This window comes from Dromaius novaehollandiae, chromosome 32 (assembly GCF_036370855.1).
Source record: "Dromaius novaehollandiae isolate bDroNov1 chromosome 32, bDroNov1.hap1, whole genome shotgun sequence".
NCBI lineage: Eukaryota > Metazoa > Chordata > Aves > Casuariiformes > Dromaiidae > Dromaius > Dromaius novaehollandiae.
In genome coordinates, this window is record NC_088131.1 from 737,786 (window position 1) to 761,293 (window position 23,508).

A 23,508-nucleotide genomic window follows, 5' to 3' on the forward strand; every position below is an offset into this window, starting at 1 on the left:
TCAGGCCGTGCGAGGCCGTATCGGGCCGTGCGAGGCCACGTCGGGGCGTGCAAGGCCACGTCGGGGCATGTGAGGCCACATTGGGCCCTGCGAGGCCGTGTTGGGGCGTGCGAGGCCACATTGGGCTGTCTGAGGCCACATTGGGCCATGCGAGGCTGTGTCGGACCCTGCAAGGCCACGTTGGGGCATGCGAGGCCGTGATGGGGAGTGCAAGGCTGTGTTGGGGCCATGTTGGGGCACGTGAGGCCATATTGGGCCATGCTGGGCCGTGTTGGGGCATGTGGGGCCATGTTGAGGCCGCGTTAGGGTGTGTCAGGCCGTGTTGAGGCTGTGTTGGGGCCATGTTGTGGCATGTGAGGCCATGTTGAGGCCACGTTGGGCCATGTTGAGGCCGTGTTGGGGCCATATTGGGGCATGTAAGGCCATGCTGGGCCATGCTGGGCCATGCTGTGCCATGTGAGGCTGCGTTGAGGCCATGCTGGGCTGTGCTGGGGCGTGTGAGGTCGTGTTGAGCCATGTTGGGGCCATGTGGGAGCGTGTGAAGCTGTGTTGGGCCATGCCGGGCCACGTTGGGGCATATGAGGCCATGTTAAGGCCATGTTGGGGCCATGCTGGGCCATGTTGGGGCATGTGAGGCCATGTTGAGGCCATGTTGGGGCCATGTTTGGGCACGTGAGGCCGTGTTGAGGCCATGTTGGGGCCATGTTGGGACGTGTGAAGCTGTGTTGGGCCGTGCCAGGTCATGTGAGGCCACGTTGAGGCCGTGTTGGGGCCATGTTGGGGCATGTGAGGCCGTGTTGAGGCTGTGTTGGTGCCATGTTGGGGTGTGTGATGCTCTGTTGGGCCATGATGGACCATGTCAGGGCATGTGAAGCCGTGTTGGGCCATGCTGGGCCATGTTGGGGCATGTGAGGCCATGTTGAGGCCGTGTTTGGGCCATGTTGGGGCATGTGAGGCCATGTTGAGGCCATGTTGGGCCGGGCTGGGCCGTATTGCGGCATGTAAGGCCATGTTGAGGCCGTGTTGAGGCCATGTTGGGGACATGTGGGGCTGTGCTGGAGCATGTGAAGCCATGTTGGGCCACCTTGGGCCGTGTTGGGGCGCATGAGGCCATGTTGGGGCCATGTTGGGGCCTGTGAAGCCATCTTGGGCCATGCTGGGGCGTGTTGGGGCCATGTCGGGGCACGCGAGGCCGTGTCGGGGCCACGTTGGGTCTGTGAAGCCGTGTTGGCCCAGGCCGTGCCGGGACCACGGCGATGCGGTGCCCGGCGATGCCACCACACGCTGGGCGGATGGCGGTAGCGTGGCGGTGCGTGGCGGTGGCGTGTTGGCGTGTCGGCGCGTGTTGCCGGCGTGCCGTGGCGCCGGCTGACGGGCGGGGGCGGCGCAGGGGAGAACAAGGAGGAGGACAGCAGCGTGATCCACTACGACAACGAGGCCATCGCCCGGCTCCTCGACCGCAACCAGGACGCCACCGACGACGCCGACGTGCAGAACATGAACGAGTACCTCAGCTCCTTCAAGGTGGCCCAGTACGTGGTGCGCGAGGAGGACAAGGTGGGTGATGAAGCTGGGGGCGATGAGGTGATGGAGCTGGGGGTGATGGAGCTGGGGGTGATAGGATGGGGTGATGGAGCTGCAGGTGATGGAGCTGGGGGTGATGGAGCTGGGAGTGATGGAGCTGGAGGTGACAGAGCCTGGGGCAATGGGGTGGTGGAGCTGGGGGTGATGGAGCTGGGGGTGATGAGATGATGGAGCTGGGGGTGATGGAGCTGCAGGTGATAAGGTGATGGAGCTGGGGATGATGGAGCTGGGGGTGATGAAGCTGGGGGTGATGGAGCTGGGGACGATGAGGTGATGGAGCTGGGGATGATGGAGCTGGGGGTGATGGAGCTGGGGGTGATGGGATGATGGAGCTGGGTTGATGGAGCTGGAGACGATGGAGCCGGGCGCGGGGGAACCCACCCCGTGGTGCCCCGGGGCTGCCCGGGGCTCCGCGAGCGCCCGCGGGTGCCGGTGCCGAGTCCCCCCACGGGTGCCAACGCCCCCCCCCGTGCCGGCAGATCGAGGAGATTGAGCGGGAGATCATCAAGCAGGAGGAGAACGTCGACCCTGACTACTGGGAGAAGCTGCTGCGGCACCACTACGAGCAGCAGCAGGAGGACCTGGCCCGCAACCTGGGCAAGGGCAAGCGGGTGCGCAAGCAGGTCAACTACAACGACGCCGCCCAGGAGGACCAAGGTGGGCACTGGGAGCACTGGGAGGCACTGGGAAGGTGCCGAGGGAGCACTGGGAGGCACTGGGAGCACTGGGAAGGTGCCTGGGATGCACTGGGAGGAGCTGGCCCGCAACCTGGGCAAGGGCAAGCGGGTGCGCAAGCAGGTCAACTACAACGACGCCGCCCAGGAGGACCAAGGTGGGCACTGGGAGCACTGGGAGAGCACTGGGAGGCACTGGGAAGGTGCCTGGGAGGCACTGGGAGGAGCTGGCCCGCAACCTGGGCAAGGGCAAGCGGGTGCGCAAGCAGGTCAACTACAAGGACGCGGCCCAGGAGGACCAAAGGGGTATTTGGGGTGACAGTATTTGAGGTGACAAGAGAGAGATTTGAGGGTGACAGCTGTTTGGGTGACAAATAGGTGACAATGAGGATATTTGAGGTGACGGGGTGTACTTGGGGTGACAAGCGGTGTATTTGGGGTGGTGATATTTGAGGTGACGAGAGAGATTTGATGGTGATGAGCATCTTGGGTGACAAGTATCCGAGGTGACAAGGGGGATGTTTGGGGTGACAAAGGGGGTGCTTGGGGTGACAAGGGGGGTGTTTCGGGTGACAAGGAGGGTGTTGGGGGTGATGGGGTCTTCGGGATCCCCGTGGCAACGGGTGTCCCCGCCCCGCAGACAACCAATCCGAGTACTCGGTGGGCTCCGAGGAGGAGGACGAGGACTTCGACGAGCGGCCGGAGGGTGAGCGTCCCCGGCGTGTCCCCCCCACGTCCCCTGTGCATCCCCCCATCCCCTCAGTGCCACCTCCCATGTCCCCTCCGTGTCCCTTGTGTCCCTTCATGTCCCGTTTTGCCTTGTTTGTCCTCGTCTCGTGTCCTGTGTCACCATCCCTGTGTTCCCTCTCTCCACCCCGTGTCCTGCTCTGTGTCTGACGTCTCCTGTGTCCCCTGTGTCCTTGATCCCCCCCGTGTCCCCTGTGTCCCCAAGATGGCTTATAGGGGTCTGGGATGGCCGTGGGGTGACACAGGGGTGGCACAGGGGTGGCACAGGGGCCCTGGAGTGTCACAAGGGGTGGCTCAGGTGGCCCAGGGACCCTGGGGGTGTCAGAAGAGGTGACACAGGGGGTGGCATAGGGTCCCAGGGGTGGATCACGTGGCCCAGGGACCCCAGGGGTGTCACAGGGGGTGGCCCGGGGTGACATAGGGCTCCAGGGGTGGCCCAGGGACCCCAGGGGTGTCACAAGAGGTGCCACAGGGGGTGGCATAGGGTCCCAGGGTGGCTCAGGTGGCCCAGGGACCCCAGGGGTGGCCCAAGGTGGCCGGAGGTGGCCCAGGGGACCCGGGGGGGGGGCTCGGGGGTGGCCAGAGGTGGCTGGAGGTGGCCCGGGGGACCCTGAGGGTGGCCAGGGGTGGCCAGGGGGACCCCGGGGGTGGCAGGTGGTAGCCAGGGGTGGCCCAGGGGACCCCAGGGGTGGCTGGGGGTGGCCCAGGGGACCCGGGGGGGGCTCGGGGGTGGCCAGAGGTGGCTGGAGGTGGCCCGGGGGACCCCGAGGGTGGCCAGGGGTGGCCAGGGGGACCCCAGGGGTGGCAGGTGGTGGCCAGGGGTGGCCCAGGGGACCCCAGGGGTGGCTGGGGGTGGCCCAGGGGACCCGGGGGTGGCCCGAGGTGGCCGGTGGTGGCCCGGGGGACCCGGCTGAGCGCGGCCACCGCCGTCCCCAGGCCGGCGCCAGTCCAAGCGGCAGCTGCGCAACGAGAAGGACAAACCGCTGCCCCCGCTGCTGGCCCGCGTCGGCGGCAACATCGAGGTGAGGCCGCCCGGACGCCGGGGCCCCTTGGGGCGGGGGGGGGGGGGCGCCCTGCCCGGACGCCTGGGCCCCTGACCCCGCCGTGCCCCCCGCCGCAGGTGCTGGGGTTCAACACGCGGCAGCGCAAGGCCTTCCTCAACGCGGTGATGCGCTGGGGGATGCCGCCCCAGGACGCCTTCACCTCGCAGTGGCTGGTGCGCGACCTGCGCGGCAAGACCGAGAAGGAGTTCAAGTAGGTGACAGGGACGGGGGTGACACCGCCGCGTCACCGCGGCCACGGCCACGGTGACAGCCACGGGGCCACGGCCACTGCTGCATCACCACGGGCACAGCCACGGTGACAGCCACGGGGCCACGGCCGTGGCACCGCCACGGCACGGCGGGCATGGCCACGGCGACGGCCACGTCACCGCGGCCATGGCACCGCCACGGCACCGCGACCACGGCCATGGTGACGGCCACGTCACCGCAGGCATGGCCATGGCACGGTCACAGCATTGCGGCCACGGCCCTAGCGGCACCGGGTAGCTCCCGGCACCGGCCCTGTGTCGCCGCGTGGCCCATGGCCACCTGTGTGCCCGGGGGTGTCCCCGTGTCCTCCTGTGTGTCCCCATGTGTTCAGGTCTGTGCCCATGTTCCCGTGTGTGTCCCCATGTCACTCTGCGTGTCCCCGTGTCCCCATGTGTGTCCCCACATCCCTGTGTGTGTCTCCATGTGCATCCCCACATCGCTGTGTGTGGCCCCATATTCCCATGTGTCTCCACATCTTTGTGTCCCCGTGTCGCATGTCCTTGTGTCCCTGTGTGTCCCCATGTCCTGTGTCCCCGTATGTGCTGCTGTGTCCCCCCTTATCCGCACGTCCCTGCGTATGTGTCCATGTGTTCGGGTCTGTCCCCATGTCCCCGTGTGTGTCCCCATGTTCCTGTGTCCCTGTATGTCCGCATGTCCCCATCTGTGTCCCCGTGTCCTTATGTGTGTCCCCACATCCCTCTGTGTGTCCCCATGTCCTCATGTGTATCCCCATCCACATCCCCGTCTGTGTCCCCACGTCCCCATTTGTCTCCATGTCCTTATGTGTGTCCCCACATTCCCACGTGTCCCCACGGTCCTGTGTGTCCCCATGTCCCCATGTGTCCCCACATCCCGTGTGTCCCCACATACCCATCTGTGTCCCCACGTCCCCCACATGTGCCCCTGCATCCATGTCCCCAGCTCCCTTGTCCCTTTGCAGGTCTCCCTGTGCCTGTGTCCCTGGTGTCCCCGTGTGTCCCCATGTGTCCCCGCGCATCCCCAGTGTCCCCCCCGGTGTCCCCACGCGTCCCCGGCGTCCCCGCGCCGCGTGATGAGCCCTTACTCAGCAGAGCGCCCGCAGGCGCCGGCTTTCCTGGGGGCCGGACGAGGCCGCGACCCCCCTCGCGCCGGCGCAGAGCCACCCCCGCGGCGTCCCCGACGTCCCCGACGTCCCTGACGTCCCCGCGGGGGGCCGGGCCCGGCCCTGGGGACGCCAGAGGCGTGGCCACCCCCCGCCGGGCCCCGCACAGCCCCGGGCACGGGCGCCGCGATGACACGGCCCGGCTGATGGCGACGGGCGCCCGGGGACGGGGACACCGGCAGCCTGGGGACAGGGACAGGGACACAAGGACAGGGACCCTGGGGACACAGGGATGGGGACACCAGCACCCCGGGGACAGGGACAGGGACACAAGGACAGGGATCCTGGGGACAGGGACTGGGACACGGGGACAGGGACCCTGGGGACCTGCAGAGCGGGACACCAGCACCCTGGGGACCTGGTGACAGGGATGGGGACACCAGGACAGGGACAGGGGCCCTGGGGACCCAGATGCAGGGATGGGGACACCAGGATGGGGACAGGGACCCCGGGAACACTGGCACCCTGGGGACCTGGGGACAGGGACAGGGACACAGGGACAGGGACACAAGGGACAGGGAGCCTGGGGACGAGGACACCGGGACAGGGAGCCTGAGGATGGGGACCCTGCAGATAGGGACCCTGGGGACAAGGACGTTGGGGATGGGGACAGGGAACCTGCAGATAGGGGCGCTGGGGATGGGGACACTGGGGACGGGGATGCTGGGGACGGGGACAGGGACAGGGACGGGGACGGGACACTGGGGACGAGGGTGGCACCTTGGGGACAGAGGCAGATTTGGGGACCAGCAGGATGGGGATGAGGATGAGCCGACCTGGCCCCGTGGGTGTCCTGCCACGTGTCCCCGTGTGTGTCCCCCCCATGTCCCCCTTGTGTCCCTGTGTGTCTGTGTGTCCCCATGTTGCTCCCCGTGTCCATCCTGGGTGTCATGGTGGTGCCCTACCCGTGCCACGGTGACACGTCATGCTGTGACAGTGCCGTGACGGTGCCGTGACGGTGCCGTGTCCACACCGTGTTGGCGTGTCATGCTGTGACAGTGCCGTGACAGTGCCGTGTCCGTGCCGTGTTGGCGTGTCCTGCCGTGGCTCTGCCACGTGGTGCCACGCCACAGCCGTGGTCGGGCTGTATCGCGTGGTACCGTGACCCACGACTGTAGCGGTGTCGTGCCGTGGTGGTGCCACAGTTGTGCCGTGGTTTGGCCACGTGCCGTGGCAGGGCCGTGGTGCGGTACGGCGGTACTGCAGCGCAGCGCGGCTGTACTGTGCCATGGGGGTACCACCGTGTGGCGCGGTGGTACGTGGCACAGCGGTACGTGGCGTGGTGGCGCGCGGCACGGTGGTATGCGGTGCAGGGTGACACGGCACAGCAGTATGTGGCACAGCGGTACTGTGGCACGGTTGTACGTGGTGCGGTGGTACTGTGGCATGGTGGTACCCAGCATGGCAGTACACGGTGCGGCGGTACGCGGTGTGGTGGTACATGGCGTGGTGGTTCCGTGGTGCGGCAGTGCGTGGCACGGTGGTACTGTGGCATGGTGGTGTGCGGTGCGGCGGTACACGGCGTGGTGGTTTCGTGTCACAGTGGTTTTATGGTGCGGCGGTTCCGCGGCGCAGCAGTACCATGGCGCAGGGTGACGGGGCATGGGGTGACACAGCGTGGCTGTTCTGTGGCCTGGTGGTTCCGCGGCGCAGGGTGACGGGGCATGGGGTGATGCAGAGTGGCGGTTCCGTGGCGGCGGTACCATGGGACGGCAGTTTCATGGCAGCGGTGCCGTGGCGGTTCCGCAGTGACAGTGCCGCGGCGTGGGGTGACGTGTCCCTGTAGGGCCTACGTGTCGCTGTTCATGCGGTACCTGTGCGTCTGCGGCAGCAGTTCTGTGCCTGTTCCGTGGCGCGGTGGTGCCGTGGCGGTGCCATGGTGGCAGTGCCACAGCGTGGGGTGACGTGTCCCTCCCAGGGCCTACGTGTCACTGTTCATGTGGCACCTGTGCATCCGTGGCAGCGGTTCCGCGGTGCGGTGGTCCTGCGGTGTGGTGGCTCCGTGGCGCGGTGGTTCCGTGGCGCGGTGTTCCTGTGGTCCGGGTGACGTGGTCTCCCCAGGGCCTACGTGTCGCTGTTCATGCGGCACCTGTGCGAGCCGGGGCGGCGGTCCCGCGGTGCGGCGGTGCCATGGCGCGGCGGTCCTGTGGCCCGGGTGACGTGGTCCGGGTGACGTGGTCCGGGTGACATGTCCCCGCAGGGCCTACGTGTCGCTGTTCATGCAGCACCTGTGCGAGCCGTGGTGGTGGTGCCGCAGTGCGGCGGTCCCGCGGTGCGGCGGTGCCATGGCACGGCGGTCCTGTGGCCCGGGTGACGTGGTCCGGGTGACGTGGTCCGGGTGACGTGTCCCCGCAGGGCCTACGTGTCGCTGTTCATGCGGCACCTGTGCGAGCTGTGGTGGTGGTGCCGCAGTGCAGCGGTCCCGCGGTGCGGCGGTGCCATGGCGCGGCGGTCCCGTGGCCCGGGTGACGTGGTCCGGGTGACGTGGTCCGGGTGACGTGTCCCCGCAGGGCCTACGTGTCGCTGTTCATGCGGCACCTGTGCGAGCCGGGGGCCGACGGCTCGGAGACCTTCGCCGACGGGGTCCCGCGCGAGGGGCTCTCGCGCCAGCAGGTCCTCACCCGCATCGGCGTCATGTCCCTCGTCAAGAAGAAGGTACGCCCGGACGCCGGGGCCCCTCTGTCCCACACCCGCACGCCGGGGCCCCTCTGCCCCACACCCGCACGCCAGGGCCCCTCCTGGCACCGGGGTCCCTCCCTCGTGTCACCCGGACACCGGGGCCCCTCCTGACACCGGGGTTCCTCCCATCCCGCACCCGGATGCCGGGGCCCCTCCGCCCCACACCCGGATGCCAGGGCCCCTCTGCCCCACGCGCGGACGCCAGGGCCCCTCTGCCCCACACCCGGACGCTGGGGCCCCTCCGCCCCACACCCGGATGCCGGGGCCCCTCTGCCCCATGCCCGGACACCAGGGCCCCTCTGCCCCACACCCGGATGCCGGGGCCCCTCCGCCCCACACCCAGATGCCGGGGCCGCTCTGCCCCACGCGCGGACGCCAGGGCCCCTCTGCCCCACACCCGGACGCCGGGGCCCCTCCGCCCCACACCCAGATGCCGGGGCCCCTCTGCCCCACGCGCGGATGCCAGGGCCCCTCCGCCCCACACCCGGATGCCGGGGCCCCTCTGCCCCACGCCCGCACGCCAGGGCCCCTCCTGGCACCGGGGTCCCTCCCTCGTGTCACCCGGACACCGCGGCCCCTCCTGACACCGGGGTTCCTCCCATCCCGCACCCGGACGCCGGGGCCCCTCCTGGCACTGGGGTCCCTCCTTTGGGGCGCTGCGGGGGGGACTGGGTGGCACCCGGCCGCCTGGGCCCCGGCGGGGGGTGGTGGGTGTGTGTCCCGGACGCCTGGGCCCCAGGTTGGGGGGGTGGGTGCGTGTCCCGGACGCCTGGGCCCCAGGGTGTGTGGGGAGCACGTCCCGGACGCCTGGGCCCGGCAGGTGCAGGAGTTCGAGCACATCAACGGGCGCTGGAGCCTGCCCGAGGGGCCGCCTGGGCCCCGGGGGGGTGGCAGGGGTGCACGTCCCGGACGCCTGGGCCCCGGTGGGGGGTGGGAGCACGTCCCGGACGCCTGGGCCCGGCAGGTGCAGGAGTTCGAGCACATCAACGGGCGCTGGAGCCTGCCCGAGGGGCCGGCGGAGGCCAGCGCCGACTCCAAGCGCTCGTCGCGCGCCTCCTCGCCCACCATCAAGACCTCCACCACCACCCCCGAGGCCAGCGGCACCACCACCCCCTGCACCTCCAAGCCAGGTGGGACACGGGGACACGGGGACACCGGGGGACAGGGGGACGCGGGGGCACCGGGACGCAGGGGATGATGACGCTGTGACACGGGGGAAATGGGGACCGCGGGGTGCCGGGACGCGGGGGACACCGGGGCACAGGGACACAGGGACCCCAGGATGCGGGGGACATGGGGACACCGGCCCGCTGGGACACAGGGACACCGGGGGACAGGGGGACACCAGGAGGCAGGGGTTTGGGGACACCAGGGCGCAGGGACCCCAGGGCATAGGGGATGTGGGGACACAGGGGACACCAGGGCGCGGGGGGCACGGGGACACCAGGGCATGGGGACACTGGGGCGCGGGGACACTGGGGCGCACGGGACACCAGGGCATGGGGACACCAGGGCACGGGATATGGGGACACCAGAGCGTGGGGGACGTGGGGACACAGGGACACAGGGATGTGGGGGACATGGGGACACGGGGACACTGGAATGCGGGATGTGGGGACACCAGGTCGCAGGACATGGGGACGCGAGGATGTGGGGGCCATGGGGACACAGGGACACCGGGACACAGGGACACCAGGACACAGAGACACCAGGACGCGGGGATGTGGGGACCCCAGGATGCAGGGGGTGTGGGGACACTGGGGCACGGGGACACTGGGACACAGCGGTGCTGGGACATGGGGACACCAGGGCGTGGAGCACATGGGGACACTGGGGCGTGGGACACCAGGGGACATGGGGACACTGGGACATGGGGATGTGGGGACACCAGGATGCAGGGACACCAGGAACACCAGCGTGCTGGGACACGGGGGATGCAGAGATACCAGGACACGGGGGGCACCGGGACACTGGGGACATCAGGATGCGGGGACACGGGGATGCGGGGGACACCAGGACACGGGGACATGGGGGACACCGGGACATGGGGGATACTGGGATGCTGAGGACAGGGGGGACACCAGGACACGGGACACAGGGACATGGGGGACACCAGGATGTAGGGACATGGGGATATGGGGCACAGGGATACGGGGGACACGAGGACACGGGGGACACCAAGACACTGGGGACATGGGGGACATCAGGATGCAGGGGACATAGGGATACAGGGCACAGGGATGCAGGGACACGGGGACACAGGGACATGAGGGACATCGGGATGCAGGGACATGGGGACATGGGGCACGGGGACGCAGGGGACACAGGGACACAACATGGGGACACAGGACACCAGGGACAGGGGGACGCAGGGACACAGGACATGGGGACAGGGCCCCGTCCCCGTGCCCGGTGCCACCGTCACCGTGTCCCCAGCCACGCCGGCCCCCAGCGAGCGGGGCGAGGGGACGGGGCCCCCCCCGGACAGGGACGACGGTGACACCAAGGACGACAAGGAGCCCAAGGGCCCCGACAAGATGGACACCGAGGTGGGTGGCCGTGTCCCCCGGCCCCGCCGTGTCCCCAGCCCCGTCCCCTCTGTGTCCCCTCTGTGGTGTCCGTGTCCCTTCTGTGTCCCTTCTTTGTCCCCATCCCTGTCCCCTTTGTCACGCTCTGTGCTCCTGCCCCTGTTCCCATCCCTGTCCCCTCTGTCCCCATCCTTGTCCCCGTCCCTGTCCCCATCCATGTCCCCTTGTCCCCGTCCCTGTCCTTGTCCCCATCCCTGTCCCCATCCCTATACCCCCCCTCCCCATTCCTGTCCCCATCTCTGTCCCCCCTGTCCCCGTCCTTGTTGCCTCTGTCCCTGTCCCTGTCCCCCCCGGGCTCCTCCTTGTGTCCCCAAGGCCCTGGGGGGGGGGATCACACTGGGGCGAGGGGGGGGGTTGGGACGGGCCCAGGCTTCCGGGTCCCTGTCCCCAGCAGCGTGTCCCCGTTGTCCCCCCCCCAGGCGCCGGGGCCCGAGGCGCCGGGGTCCCCCGGGGACGGCAGCGAGGCCGAAGGGCCGCGCCGGGGCGAGGAGGAGGAGGCCGCTGGCGAGCGGGAGCCCGAGGCCGAGGCCCCCCCGGGCCGCGAGGAGCGCGAGCGAGCAGGTGAGGGCGCCGCGGGGGCCCAGGCGTCCGGGGACACCCCCCAACCCCCCCATGGGGGCCCAGGCATCCAGGTGCCCCCACTGCCCCCCTCCCCCGGGGGCCCAGGCGTCCGAGTGCCACTGTCCCCCCCCAGGCGCCGAGGCCGAGAAGCCGCCCGGGGGGGAGAAGGGGGACGAGAAGCCCCCAGAGCCGGAGGAGCCCAAGGAGCGAATGGGTGGCGACGGCCCGGACGTGAAACGAGGTGGCTGTTGGGGGCGGGGCTTGGCCTGAAGGGGCGGGGCCTGGCCTGGGGGAGGGGCACAGCATGTGGGGGCGGGGCTTAGTCTAAGGCACCTCCCTGAAAGGCTCTATTCTTAATTGCACGCCGTTCACTCTGAAACCTACTGATGGCCGATCGCTGTTAACACCTTTCTGCCGGTCGGGGGGGCTTGGGGGCGGTTCGGGGGGGCCGCGAGGGGGCCAGGTGCAGCGCTGAGCCCCATCCTCGCCCCCCCCCCCCCCCCCCCCCACGCAGAGGAGCCGAAGGCCGAGAAGGAGCCCAAGGGTGGCAGCCTCAAAGAGGAGCCGCGAGCCGCCAACGGGCGCCGGGAGGACCGAGCCGAGAAGCCGCGGTTCATGTTCAACATCGCCGACGGCGGCTTCACGGGTGAGCGGGGCCGGGGCGGGAGCCGGGGCGGCGCCGGGGCGGGGCCCGCCCGGACGCCGGGGCCCCGCGCGCCTCACGCCCGGCCCCGCAGAGCTGCACACGCTGTGGCAGAACGAGGAGCGGGCGGCCGTCTCCTCGGGGAAGCTCACCGAGATCTGGCACCGGCGCCACGACTACTGGCTCCTCGCCGGCATCGTCCTGTATCCTCCCGCCGCGCCCTCGGGGGCCCCCCGCCCTGGCACCCGGGGGTGCCCCCCGGGGCGCCCCCTGCCCCCCCAGCCCCCCTTTGGTCCCCAGGGCCCCCTTTATTCCCCCTTGGGTCCCGTTTAGCTCCTCTGGGTCTTCTGGGCACCCTTGGGTGCCTCTGACCCCCCTGAGGTCCCCGGGGTGCCCCACAGGTGCCTCTGACCCCCCCAGCACCCCATGGCACCCTTGGGTCCCACTGGTCCCTTACGGCACCTTTGGGTCCCCCCTGGCACCCTATAGCTCCCTAGGGCTCCCTTGGGTCCCCCTGGCACCCTATAGCTCCCTATGGCCCCTTTGGGCTTACCTGGCACCCCATGGCACCCTTGGGTCCCCCTGGCACCCTGTAGCTCCCTAGGGCTCCCTTGGGTCCCCCTGGCACCCTATGGCTCCCTATGGCCCCTTTGGGCTTACCTGGCACCCCATGGCACCCTTGGGTCCCCCGGCACCCTATGGCTCCCTATGGCCCCTTTGGGCTTACCTGGCACCCCATGGCACCCTTGGGTCCCCCTGGTACCCTATAGTCCCCCATGGCAGACTTAGGTCCCCCCAGCACCCCATGGCACCCTATGGCACCCTTGGGTCCCCCTGGCACCCTATAGCTCCCTAGGGTCTTCCTGGCACCCTATGGCTCCCTATGGGCCCCCCTTGTACCCCGTGACCCCCATGGGTCCCTATGGTACTCGGGGCACCCGTGGGTCCCTGTGGCACCCTCTAGGTCTTCTCGGCACCTTTTGGGTCCCTCTGACACCCTGTGTCACCCGGAGGTCCCCAGGGTGCCTCATGGGTCCCCGTGGTCCCCCCAGCACCCCACGGCACCCTTGGGTGCTCCTGGTCCCCCCTGTCACCCCTGGGTGCCCTGGTGCTGCTGGCACTGCCTGGGTCTCCCTTGCGCCCTGTGGCACCCTTGGGTCCCGCAGAGGTCAGGGCCACCCCTGGGAGGTGACAGCACTGAGGCCACCCCAGGGGACACAGCAGGGCCAGGGCCACCCCAGGGGAGGTGACAGGACCAGGGTCACCCCAGGTGAGGTGACAGCACCGAGGCCACCCCAGGGGACACAGCAGGGCCAGGGCCACCCCAGACCATCCCTGGAGCCGTGGTGGGGCGAGGGCCACCCCAGGGGAGGTGACAGCGCCAGGGCCACCCTGGGGGACACAGTGGTGCCAGGGCCACCCTAGGGGAGGTGACAGCACCAGGGCCACCAGGGGGGAGGTGACAGCACCAGGGCCACCCTGGGGGACACAGTGGTGCCAGGGCCACCCTAGGGGAGGTGACAGCACCAGGGCCACCCTGGGGGACACAGTGGTGCCAGGGCCACCCCGGGGGAGGTGACAGCACCGAGGCCACCCCAGGGGACACAGCAGGGCCAGGGCCACCCCAGACCATCCCTGGAGCCGTGGTGGGGCCAGGGCCACCCCAGGGGAGGTGACAGCGCCAAGGCCAGCTCAGAGGACACAGTGCAGCCTGGGCCACTCTGGGGGAGGTGACAGCACCAGGGCCACCAGGGGGGAGGTGACAGGACCAGGGCCACCCTGGGGGACACAGTGGTGCCAGGGCCACCCTAGGGGAGGTGACAGCACCAGGGCCACCCTGGGGGACACAGTGGTGCCAGGGCCACCCCGGGGGAGGTGACAGCACCAAGGCCACCCCAGGGGACACAGCAGGGCCAGGGCCACCCCAGACCATCCCTGGAGCCGTGGTGGGGCCAGGGCCACCCCAGGGGAGGTGACAGCGCCAAGGCCAGCCCAGAGGACACAGTGCAGCCTGGGCCACTCTGGGGGAGGTGACAGCACCAGGGCCACCAGGGGGGAGGTGACAGGACCAGGGCCACCCCGGGGGATGCAGTGGGGCCGGGGCCACTCCGGGGGCGGTGGTGGGGATGATGGTGGTGGTGATGGAGATGATGGTGGTGGTGATGGTGACGGTGGTGGCGGCGGTGGCGGCGGTGACAGTGGCGGCGGTGGCGGTCCTTAGCGCGCAGGCACGGCTACGCCCGCTGGCAGGACATCCAGAACGACGGGCAGTTCGGCGTCATCAACGAGCCCTTCAAGACGGAGGCCAACAAGGGCAACTTCCTCGAGATGAAGAACAAGTTCCTGGCGCGGCGCTTCAAGGTGGGGCCGCCCCCCCCCCCCCCCCGGCCGGGGGGGCTCGCACGGGGGCCAGGCTCGCACGAGGGCTCGCACGGGGGGGGGGGCTCGTGCACGAGGGCTCGCACGGGGGGGGCTCGTGCACGAGGACCAGGCTCGCACGAGGGCTCGCACGGGGGGGCTTGCACGGGGGGGCTCGTGCACGGGGGCTCGCACGGGGGGGCTCGCACGAGGGCTCGCACGGGGGGGCTTGCACGGGGGGGGCTCGTGCACGGGGGCTCGCACGGGGGGGCTCGCACGAGGGCTCGCACTGGGGGGCTCGTGCACGGGGGCTCGCACGGGGGGGTCTCGCACGGGGACCAGGCTCGCACGAGGGCTCGCACGGGGGGGCTTGCACGGGGGGGCCTTGTGCACGGGGGCTCGCACGAGGGCTCGCACGGGGGCTTTGCACGGGGGGGGCTCGTGCACGGGGGCTCACACGAGGGCTCGCACGGGGGGGCTCGCACGAGGGCTCGCACGGGGGCTTTGCACAGGGGGGCTTGCACGGGGGGGGCTCGTGCATGGGGGCTCGCACGGGGGGGGCTCGCACGGGGACCAGGCTCGCACGAGGGCTCGCACGGGGGGGCTTGCACGGGGGGGGCTCGTGCACGGGGGCTCACACGGGGGGGGGGTTTGCACAGGGGCCGGCTGCACATGGGGACCAGCTGCACGTAGGGGCTTGCACGGGGGCTGGCACGGGGGGGGGGCTGGCACGGGGGCAGCCTTGCACGGGGGGGGGGGGCTCGCACGGGGACCAGCCTCGCACAGGGGCCACCGGCCTCGCACGGGGAGCTCACGCGGGGGCTGCCGGCCTCGCACGGGGGGCCAGGCTTGCACGAGGGGCTTGCACAAGGGCCAGGCTTGCACGGGGGGCTTGCACGGGGGGTGCCCTCGCACGAGGGGCTTGCACAAGGGCCAGGCTTGCACGGGGGGCTTGCACGGGGGCCGCCGGCCTTGCACGGGGGGTGCCCTCGCACGAGGGGCTTGCACAAGGGCCAGGCTTGCACGGGGGGCTTGCACGAGGGCCTCCCCCACGCAGGGGGTCTGCCATGGGGGTCGGGCTCACGCGAGGGGCTCGCACGAGGGCCGTGCACACGCGAGGGCCTTGCACAAGCGCCCCGCGGGCACGAGGGGCTCGCACGAGGGCCGTGGTGCTGCGTTGGCTGTGCTCGTGCGAGGGCCGGGCTTGCACGAGGGCTTGCACGAGGGCCACGCTTGCACGAGGGGCTCGCACGAGGGCCTTGCACGAGGGCCACGCACACTCGGGCTCGCACGAGGGGCTCGCACGAGGGCAGGGCTCGTGCGAGGGCTGCGCAAGGGGTGGGCGTGAAGGGGGCTTGCACAAGCGTGTGAGAGGGGGCGGGGCTTGCACGAGGGGGGCGGGACTCGTCTGACAGCGTCTGTACAAGGGGGCGGGGCTTGCACGAGGGCCGCGCTTGCACGAGGGGGGTGGGCCCCAACGGAGGGGCTGGGGTGGGGGGGCGGGAGCGAGGTCAGAGGTGCGACCCAGACGCCTGGGCCCTCCCCAGGGTGTGGGAGGGGCGTGAGGTCAGCGAGGGGCACCCGGACGCCTGGGCCCCCTCCAATTTTAGTCTATGCATGAAGTCAGGGGTAGCTGCCCGGACGCCTGGGCCCCCTCCTGGCTCTGGGATGGGGCTGAGGACCCCGGTGGGTGCCCGGATGCCTGGGCCCCTTCCCAGCTCCACGAGGGTGTTGAGGCCCCCGGCAGGTGCCCGGACACCTGGGCCCCCTCTGGTTTTGGGCTACCCATGAAGTCAGGGGTAGCTGCCCGGACACCTGGGCCCCTTCCCGGCTCCGGGACGGGGTTGAGGCCCTCAGCGGCCGCCCGGACGCCTGGGCCCGGCCCTGACCGCCGCCCCCGCTGTCCCCTTGCCCCCGCAGCTGCTGGAGCAGGCGCTGGTGATCGAGGAGCAGCTGCGGCGTGCCGCCTACCTGAACATGACGCAGGACCCCAGCCACCCGGCCATGGCCCTCAACAGCCGCTTCGCCGAGGTCGAGTGCCTGGCCGAGAGCCACCAGCACCTCTCCAAGGAGTCGCTGGCGGGCAACAAGCCGGCCAACGCGGTGCTGCACAAGGGTAAGCGGCGGGCGGGCCGGCGGGCCCGGCGCGGGCGCCCCGTCTAGCGCCGCCGCACTCTGTACCGCGCTCTCCATCATTAAAGTGGGGTTGTCCCGCCAAGCGGTCCCTGGTGTGTGTGTCCTTGCTGCGCCTGCGCTGGCTCGGCGCCGGGGGGGGGGGGGGGACGCGGGGGGCACGCGGGGCGGCCGAGCAGCGGGAGCGAGGTTAGTGCAGCGTTTCCGGGGCGCGGAAGGAGGAGTTTAGGAGCGTGTCAGTGGCTGGAGCAGCCGGGGTGCAGGCAGTGAGCCTGGCCGGAGTAACGCTGGTGCATTGATGAGCATGTCGGGAGTATCCCTGCTGCAGGCAGTGGGTATGTCGCGAGTATCCTTGGTGCAGGCAGTGAGTATGTCCAGAGTATCGCTGGTGCATTGACTAGTATGTCCAGAGTATCTCTGATGTAGGCGATGAGTATGTCCGGAGTATCCCCAGTGCATTGATGAGCATGTCTGGAGTATCCCTGGTGCAGGCGATGAGCATGTCTGGAGTATCCCTGCTGCAGGTGATGAATATGTCTGGAGTATCCCTGGTGCATTGATGAGCATGTCCAGAGTATCACTCGTGCAGATGATGAGTATGTTGGGAGTATTGTTGGTGCATTGATTAGTATACCAGGAGTATCCCTGCTGCAGGCGACAGGTATGTCCAGAGTATCCAGGGTACGGTCAATGAGCATGTCGGGAGTATCCTTGGTGCATTGATGAGCATGTACAGAGTATCCTTGGTGCAGGCAACAAGTATGTCCAGAGTATCCCTGGTGCAGGCAGTGAGTATGTCCGGAGTATTGCTGGTGCCTTGATGCATATATCCGGAGTATCCCTGGTGCAGGCAATGAGCATGTCAGGAGTATCCCTGGTACGTTGATGAGTATGTCTGGAGTATTGCTGGTGCAGGCAAGGAGTATGTCCGGAGTATCGCTGCTGCGTTGATGCATACATACGGAGTATCCTTGGTGCAAGTGATGAGCATGTCCCAAGTATTCCTGGTGCAGGCGATGAGTATGTCCCGAGTATCCTTGGTGCATTGATGAGTATGTTGCGAGTATCCCTGGTGCAGGCAATGAGCATGTTGGGAGTATCCCTGGTGCAGGCGATGAGCATGTCCGGAATATTACTGGTGCATTGATGAGCATGTCCAGAGTATCGTTGCTGCAGGTGATGATTATTTCCAGAGTATTGCTGGTGCATTGATGAGTATGTCCCGAGTATCCTTGGTGCAGGCGATTAGTATGTCCAGAGTATCGCTGGTGCAGGCAATGAGTATGTCCAGAGTATCCCTGCTGCAGGCGATGAGTATGTCTGGAGTATTGCTGGTGCAGGCGATGAATATGCTCAGTGCATCCTTAGTGCAGGCAATGAGTATGTCCGGAGTATCGCTGGTGCATTGGTGGGTATGTCCGGAGTATCACTGGTGCAGATGATGAGCATGTCCCGAGTATCTTTGGTGCATTGATGAGTATGTCCCGAGTATCCCTGGTGCATGCGATGGGTATGTCTGGAGTATCCCCGGAGCAGGTGAGCGTTCCCCGAGTACCCGGACCCCACGTGGCAGCAAGCAGGGTGGCAGAGGGTTGCTGGTGCAGGCCCGAGCATCCCCGCAGTGTCACCACTGAGCGCGGTGTTGGGTGCCCGGAGCATCTCCTGGAGTATCCCTCCGGGAGCGGCTCTGTCTAAGGAGTGTAGCTGGAGTACTTGCACCAGGGTGTCCGGGAGGGCGCGTGGAGTATTGCTGCTGTGCCGGAGGGTTGTTCCTGGAGTATTCCTGGAGTATCTCTGCTGTGTCGGGCATGTTTAAGGAGTATCCCTGGAGTATCCCTGGAGTATCCCTGCATGTCGAGAGTATATTTGCTGTGTCTAAGAAGTATCTCCGGAGTACTCCCAATGTGTTTAGAGTGTGTGCCTGGGGCATCTCAGGAGTAACCCTGGAGTATCCCTGGTGTGTTCAGAGTGCGTGCCTGGGGTATCGAAGGAGTATCCCCAGAGTACCCCCGGTGTGTTTAAAGACTGCACGCAGAGCGTCTGAGGAGCGTTCCTGGAGCATCTCCGGTCGGTCTAGAGTATCCTCGCGGTGTCTGTGGCGGCTGCACGGAGTATCCCCAGAGTATCCCCGGTGTGTCTAACGCGTGTGCTTAGTGTGTCTGAGGAGTGTCCCCGGAGGGTCTCGGGAGTATCCCCGGAGTATCTCTGGTGTGTCTAAAGCATGTGCTCGGTGTGTCTGAGGAGTATCCCCAGAGGGTGTAAGGAGCATCCCCGGAGTATCTCTGGAGTGTCTAAGGGCATCCCTGCAGTATTTCTGGTGTGTCTGGGGAGTATCTCGGGAGTATCCCTGGGGTATTTCCAGTGCGTCTGGGGAGTATCCCTATAGTATCCCCGGAGTATTTCTGGTGTGTCTAGGGAGATTCCCCAGGGCATTTCAGGAGTATCCCTGGAGTATTTCTGGTGTGTTTGGGGAGTGTCCCTGGAGTATCCCCAGAGTATTTCTGGTGTGTCTAGGGAGTATTCCTGGAGTATTTGTGGTGTGTCAGTGGAGTATCCCTGGAGTATCTCCAGTGTGTCTGGGGAGTATCCCTGGTGTGTCCTCTGAGTAGTTCTGGCGTGTCTGAGGAGTATCCCCAGGGTGTTTCCAGGGTCTCTAGGGAGATTCCCTGGAGGGTCTCAGGAGAATCCCTGGAGTATCCCCGGGGTATTTGCAGTGTGTCAGGGGAGTATCCCCGGAGTATCCCTGTGGTATTTGTGGTGTGTCTAGGGAGTATCCCCGGAGTATCCCCGGAGTATCCCCAGGGTATTTGTGGTGTGTCTAGGGAGTATCCCCGGAGTATCCCCGGAGTATCCCCAGGGTATTTGTGGTGTGTCTAGGGAGTATCCCCGGAGTATCCCCGGAGTATCCCCAGGGTATTTGTGGTGTGTCTAGGGAGTATCCCCAGAGTATCCCCGGAGTATCCCCAGGGTATTTGTGGTGTGTCTAGGGAGTTTCCCCGGAGTATCCCCGGAGTATCCCCAGGGTATTTGTGGTGTGTCTAGGGAGTATCCCCGGAGTATCCCCGGAGTATCCCCAGGGTATTTTCCCACGTGTTCCCAGCACGGCTCTGGCCCCTTCCCCAAGTACCGCTGCCCCCAACCCCGCGTGGCTCCAGCTGTGCGGGCCCCCCCCGCCCCGGGCCCCCCCCCAGCCCCCTCCCTGCCACCCCCAGCCCCCCCCCAAGGCGGGAGTCACCCCCGAGGGAGGGAAGGGGGGGATAAGGCAGGAGGAAGGTGTGAATGGGGGAGGGAGGAGGGTGACGGGGGGGGTGACAGGGGGGTGACGGGAGTGGCGGGGGGGGGCATGAGGTGGGCGCTGACCCCCCCCCGTCTCCGCCCAGTGCTGAACCAGCTGGAGGAGCTGCTGAGCGACATGAAGGCGGACGTGACGCGGCTGCCGGCCACCCTCTCGCGCATCCCCCCCATCGCCGCCCGCCTCCAGATGTCCGAGCGCAGCATCCTCAGCCGCCTGGCCAGCAAGGGCACCGAGAGCCACCCCCCGCCGGTGAGACACCCCGGGGACCCCCCCCCCCCCCGCACCCGGGGACACCGCGGGGACCCCCCGCCCCACGCCCGGGGACACTGCGGGGACCCCCCGCCCCGCGCCCGGGGACACCGCAGGGATGCCGCGGGGACACCCTGCCCAGGGACGCCACGGGAACGCCATGGTGACACCCCTGCCTGGGGACACCATGGGGGCACCATGAGGACAACCCGCCTGGGGACAGCGTGGGGACCCCCCGCCCGGCCCGGGGACACCACAGGGATGCCGCGGGGACACCCCACCTGGGGACACCATGGGGAAACCCTGCCTGGGGACACCACAGGAACGCCATGGGGACACTCCGCCTGGGGACACCATGGGGACCCTTCCCGCCTGGGGACACCACAGGGACACCATGAGGACACCCTGCCTGGGGACACCACAGGGATGCCACAGGGATGCCACGGGGACACCCTGCCTGGGGACACCATGGGGACACCCCAGGGAGCCACTGGCTTGGGGGCACCACAGGGGCACCCTGGGGACACCCTGGGGCTCCACCAGCTCGGGGACACCTCCCCCATGCACCCTGGGGACACCCTGCCTTGGGGACGTCCCCTCTGCACCCTGGGGACACCTCAGGGACCCTCCAGCTTGGGGACACCCCCCCCCCCCCCCCCGCTCTGGGGACAACTTGGGGACCGTCTGCCTTGGGGACACCCCACATCTGCCCTGGGGACACTCTGGGGACACCCTGCCTTGGGGACGTCCCCTGTCCACCCTGGGGACACCCCCCCCTTCTGCTCTGGGGACACCTTGGGGACCATCTGCCTTGGGGACCCCTGGGCCCCCCCCATCACCATGGCAGGGCCGGGGGGGGGCACACACAGCGGTGGCAGCGGCAGGGGGTGACGGTGACACGCGGGTGCCCTCGCTGTGCCCAGAGCTTCCCGCCGGGGCCCTACGCCACCCCCCCGAGCTACGGGGGCACCTTCGGGGCCCCCCCGGCCGGGGCGCTGCCCCCCGCGGGGGCCAACTACAGCCAGATGCCGCCCGGCTCCTTCATCACCGGTGAGCGCCCGGACGCCGGGGCCCTTGGGGGGGGGGGGCGGGGGGGGGCAGACACCTGGATCCCCTGGGGGGGATGGGGGGGGCTCCCGGATGCCGGGGCCCTTGGGGGGGGGGGGCAGACACCTGGATCCCCTGGGGGGGATGGGGGGGGCTCCCGGACGCCTGGGCCCTTGGTGGGGGGGGCGGGGGGGGAACCTGGACCCCTGGGTGCCCGGGGAGGGGAGGGGGGGTGTTCTCGGACACCTGGGCCCCTTTTGGGGGGGGCTCCCAGACACCTGGGTCCCTTGAAGGGCCGGGGGGGTCCCGGATGCCTGGGTCCCTTGTGGGGGGGGGAGGGGCACCCGGACACCTGGGCCCCTTTTGAGGGTGTGTGTGTGGGGGGGGCTCCCAGACACCTGGGTCCCTTGAAGGGCTGGGGGGGTCCTGGACACCTGGGTCCCTTGTGGGGGGGGACACCCGGACACCTGGGCCCCTTTGGGGGGGGGAGGGGCTCCGGGATGCCTGGGCCCCTGTTGGGGGTGGGGGGGGTGCCCGGACGCCTGGGCCCTGACGCCACCCCCCCCCCCCCCCCCCCCGCAGCCGCCGCCAACGGGCCGCCGGTGCTGGTGAAGCGGGAGCGCGAGGCCGACGGGGCCGAGAGGAAGGAGCCGCGGGGGGGGGAGGTGATCTGCATCGACGACTGAGGGGGGCCCGGCCCCCCCCGGGACCCCCCCCAGCCCCCCAGGCGCCCGCAGGGGGGGGCCGGGCCGCCCCCGCCCCCAAAACTGCTCCGATGGCCCCCAAAATCCGCCCGGGGGGGGGGGAGAGACGGAGGGGGCGGCCGGGCTGCCCCCCCACCCCCAAAATGGCCTCAATCGCCCCCAAAATCCGCCCATGGGGGGGGGGAACGGGGGGGTGGGGGGGCCGGGCCGCCCCTTGCAACCAAAATGGCCCCAATCGCCCCCAAAATCCGCCCATGGGGGGGCTGGGCCACCCCTCGCCCCCAAAACGGCCTTGTTTACCCCCAAAAATCCAAACACACATTTTGGGGGGGGGGGGGCGGGCTGCTCCCTCCCCCCCAGTCCCCAAAATGGCTGTTTGTGCCCAAAATCCGCCCATGGGGGGGGGGGGGAGGGGGCCAGGCCCCCCCTCACCCCCAAAATGGCCCCGTTTGGCCCCAAAACGCTGCCGGTGGGGGGGAGGCCGGGCCACCCCCCACCCCCAAAATGCCCCTTTTTGCCCCAAAATGTGCCAGTTGGGGGGGGGAGGGCCAGGCCGCCCCCACCCCCAAAATGCCCTTTTTTGCCCCCAAAATCCGCCCTGGGGGGGGGGGGGGGGAACGGGGCGGCCCTTCACTCCCAAACCGTCCTGTTTTGCCCCCAAAATGGAGCAGCAGCCCCGGGGGGGGGGGGGGGGCACAGGGCCAGGCCGCCCCCAAAACCACCGTTTTTCAACCCAAAAATCCACTGGGGGGAAGAGTCCAGCCCTCACCCCCCCCCCCGCTGGCCCCAAAATGCCTCGTTTTCCCCCCAAAAAAGTGGCGGGCGGGGCGGGGGAGGGGCGGCCCGGGCGGGGGGGGGAGGGGCGGCGAGGACCACTGCACCTATAAATATGAATATATATATATATCCCCGGGGCGGGGGAGGGGGGGGGCCCCGGCGTCCGGGGGGGGCCCAGGCGTCCGGGCGCCCCCCCTCCCTCCCCCCCCCAGCGGCGCCGGCGCTTCGCGAAACCGCAGCAGAATAAACCCGGTTCCTGGCGCCCCCCCGGGCGGCTCCCGCCTCCCTGCGCCGCCCCCCCCCCCGCCGGTGTCACCCGGTGTCACCCCCCGTCACCCGGTGTCACCCAGCGCGCCCCCAGCCCTGGCTCCCACCTCCTTGTACCCCCCCCCGTGTCACCCAGTGTCACCTGCTGTCCCCCGGCCCCGGCTCCCTCCTCCCTGCGCCACCCCCCCGGTGTCACCCGGCATCATCCGGTGTCACCCGGCAGCAGGTACGGTGACAGCCACGGCCACCAGCATGGCCACCACGGGGCCATGGTGACGGCCACCAGCAGCAGCACGGTGATGGCCACGGGCACTTGTGTGGCCACGGTGACACGGTGATGGCCACCAGCTTGGTGACGGCCACAGTGATGGCCGGGGCCACCGGTGGGGCCCGGTGTGAGGGACAGCTTTGGGGACACCTTTGGGCCCTTCTGGGTGTCCCGTTTTGGGTGGTTTTGGGCCCTTTGGGGCTCCTCTGGGGACCTGGTTCTGGGCCACCTCAAGCGCCTTTGGGTCCCCTCGTGTGGCCTCCCCGGGCCTCTTCCTGGCCCGGTTTGGGTCCCCGGGGCGTCACTTTGGCACTGAGTTTTGTCCCTTGGGGACACGGTGTCATGGGGACATGGCGTTGTGGGGACATGGTGTCATCAGGACACGTCATCATGGGCACAGGCAGCTGTGGGGACACGGTGTCTTGGGGACACAAAGTCATGGGGACATGGAGCCTTTGGGGACACAATGTTGGGACACGG

General features: G+C 68.9%; 1 protein-coding gene across 3 annotated transcripts in view; it reads left to right on the forward strand.

Moving 5' to 3' along the window:
* Positions 1 to 22,761, forward strand: part of CHD3 (chromodomain helicase DNA binding protein 3) — a 56,439-nt gene extending 33,678 nt beyond the window's left edge. For all 3 annotated transcript variants that reach the window (XM_064501132.1, XM_064501133.1, XM_064501134.1), the window contains 17 exons: positions 1,391 to 1,557; positions 2,064 to 2,241; positions 2,899 to 2,964; positions 3,942 to 4,027; positions 4,126 to 4,259; positions 7,970 to 8,114; positions 9,103 to 9,268; positions 10,575 to 10,687; positions 11,146 to 11,287; positions 11,421 to 11,528; positions 11,802 to 11,933; positions 12,025 to 12,133; positions 14,159 to 14,291; positions 16,209 to 16,404; positions 19,802 to 19,965; positions 20,889 to 21,015; positions 21,595 to 22,761. In XM_064501132.1, the coding sequence (XP_064357202.1) occupies positions 1,391 to 1,557; positions 2,064 to 2,241; positions 2,899 to 2,964; positions 3,942 to 4,027; positions 4,126 to 4,259; positions 7,970 to 8,114; positions 9,103 to 9,268; positions 10,575 to 10,687; positions 11,146 to 11,287; positions 11,421 to 11,528; positions 11,802 to 11,933; positions 12,025 to 12,133; positions 14,159 to 14,291; positions 16,209 to 16,404; positions 19,802 to 19,965; positions 20,889 to 21,015; positions 21,595 to 21,698 (2,270 nt within the window). In that variant the 3' untranslated portion in view covers positions 21,699 to 22,761. The remainder of the gene's footprint in view (positions 1 to 1,390; positions 1,558 to 2,063; positions 2,242 to 2,898; positions 2,965 to 3,941; positions 4,028 to 4,125; positions 4,260 to 7,969; positions 8,115 to 9,102; positions 9,269 to 10,574; positions 10,688 to 11,145; positions 11,288 to 11,420; positions 11,529 to 11,801; positions 11,934 to 12,024; positions 12,134 to 14,158; positions 14,292 to 16,208; positions 16,405 to 19,801; positions 19,966 to 20,888; positions 21,016 to 21,594) is intronic.
* Positions 22,762 to 23,508: the final 747 nt, after the last annotated feature.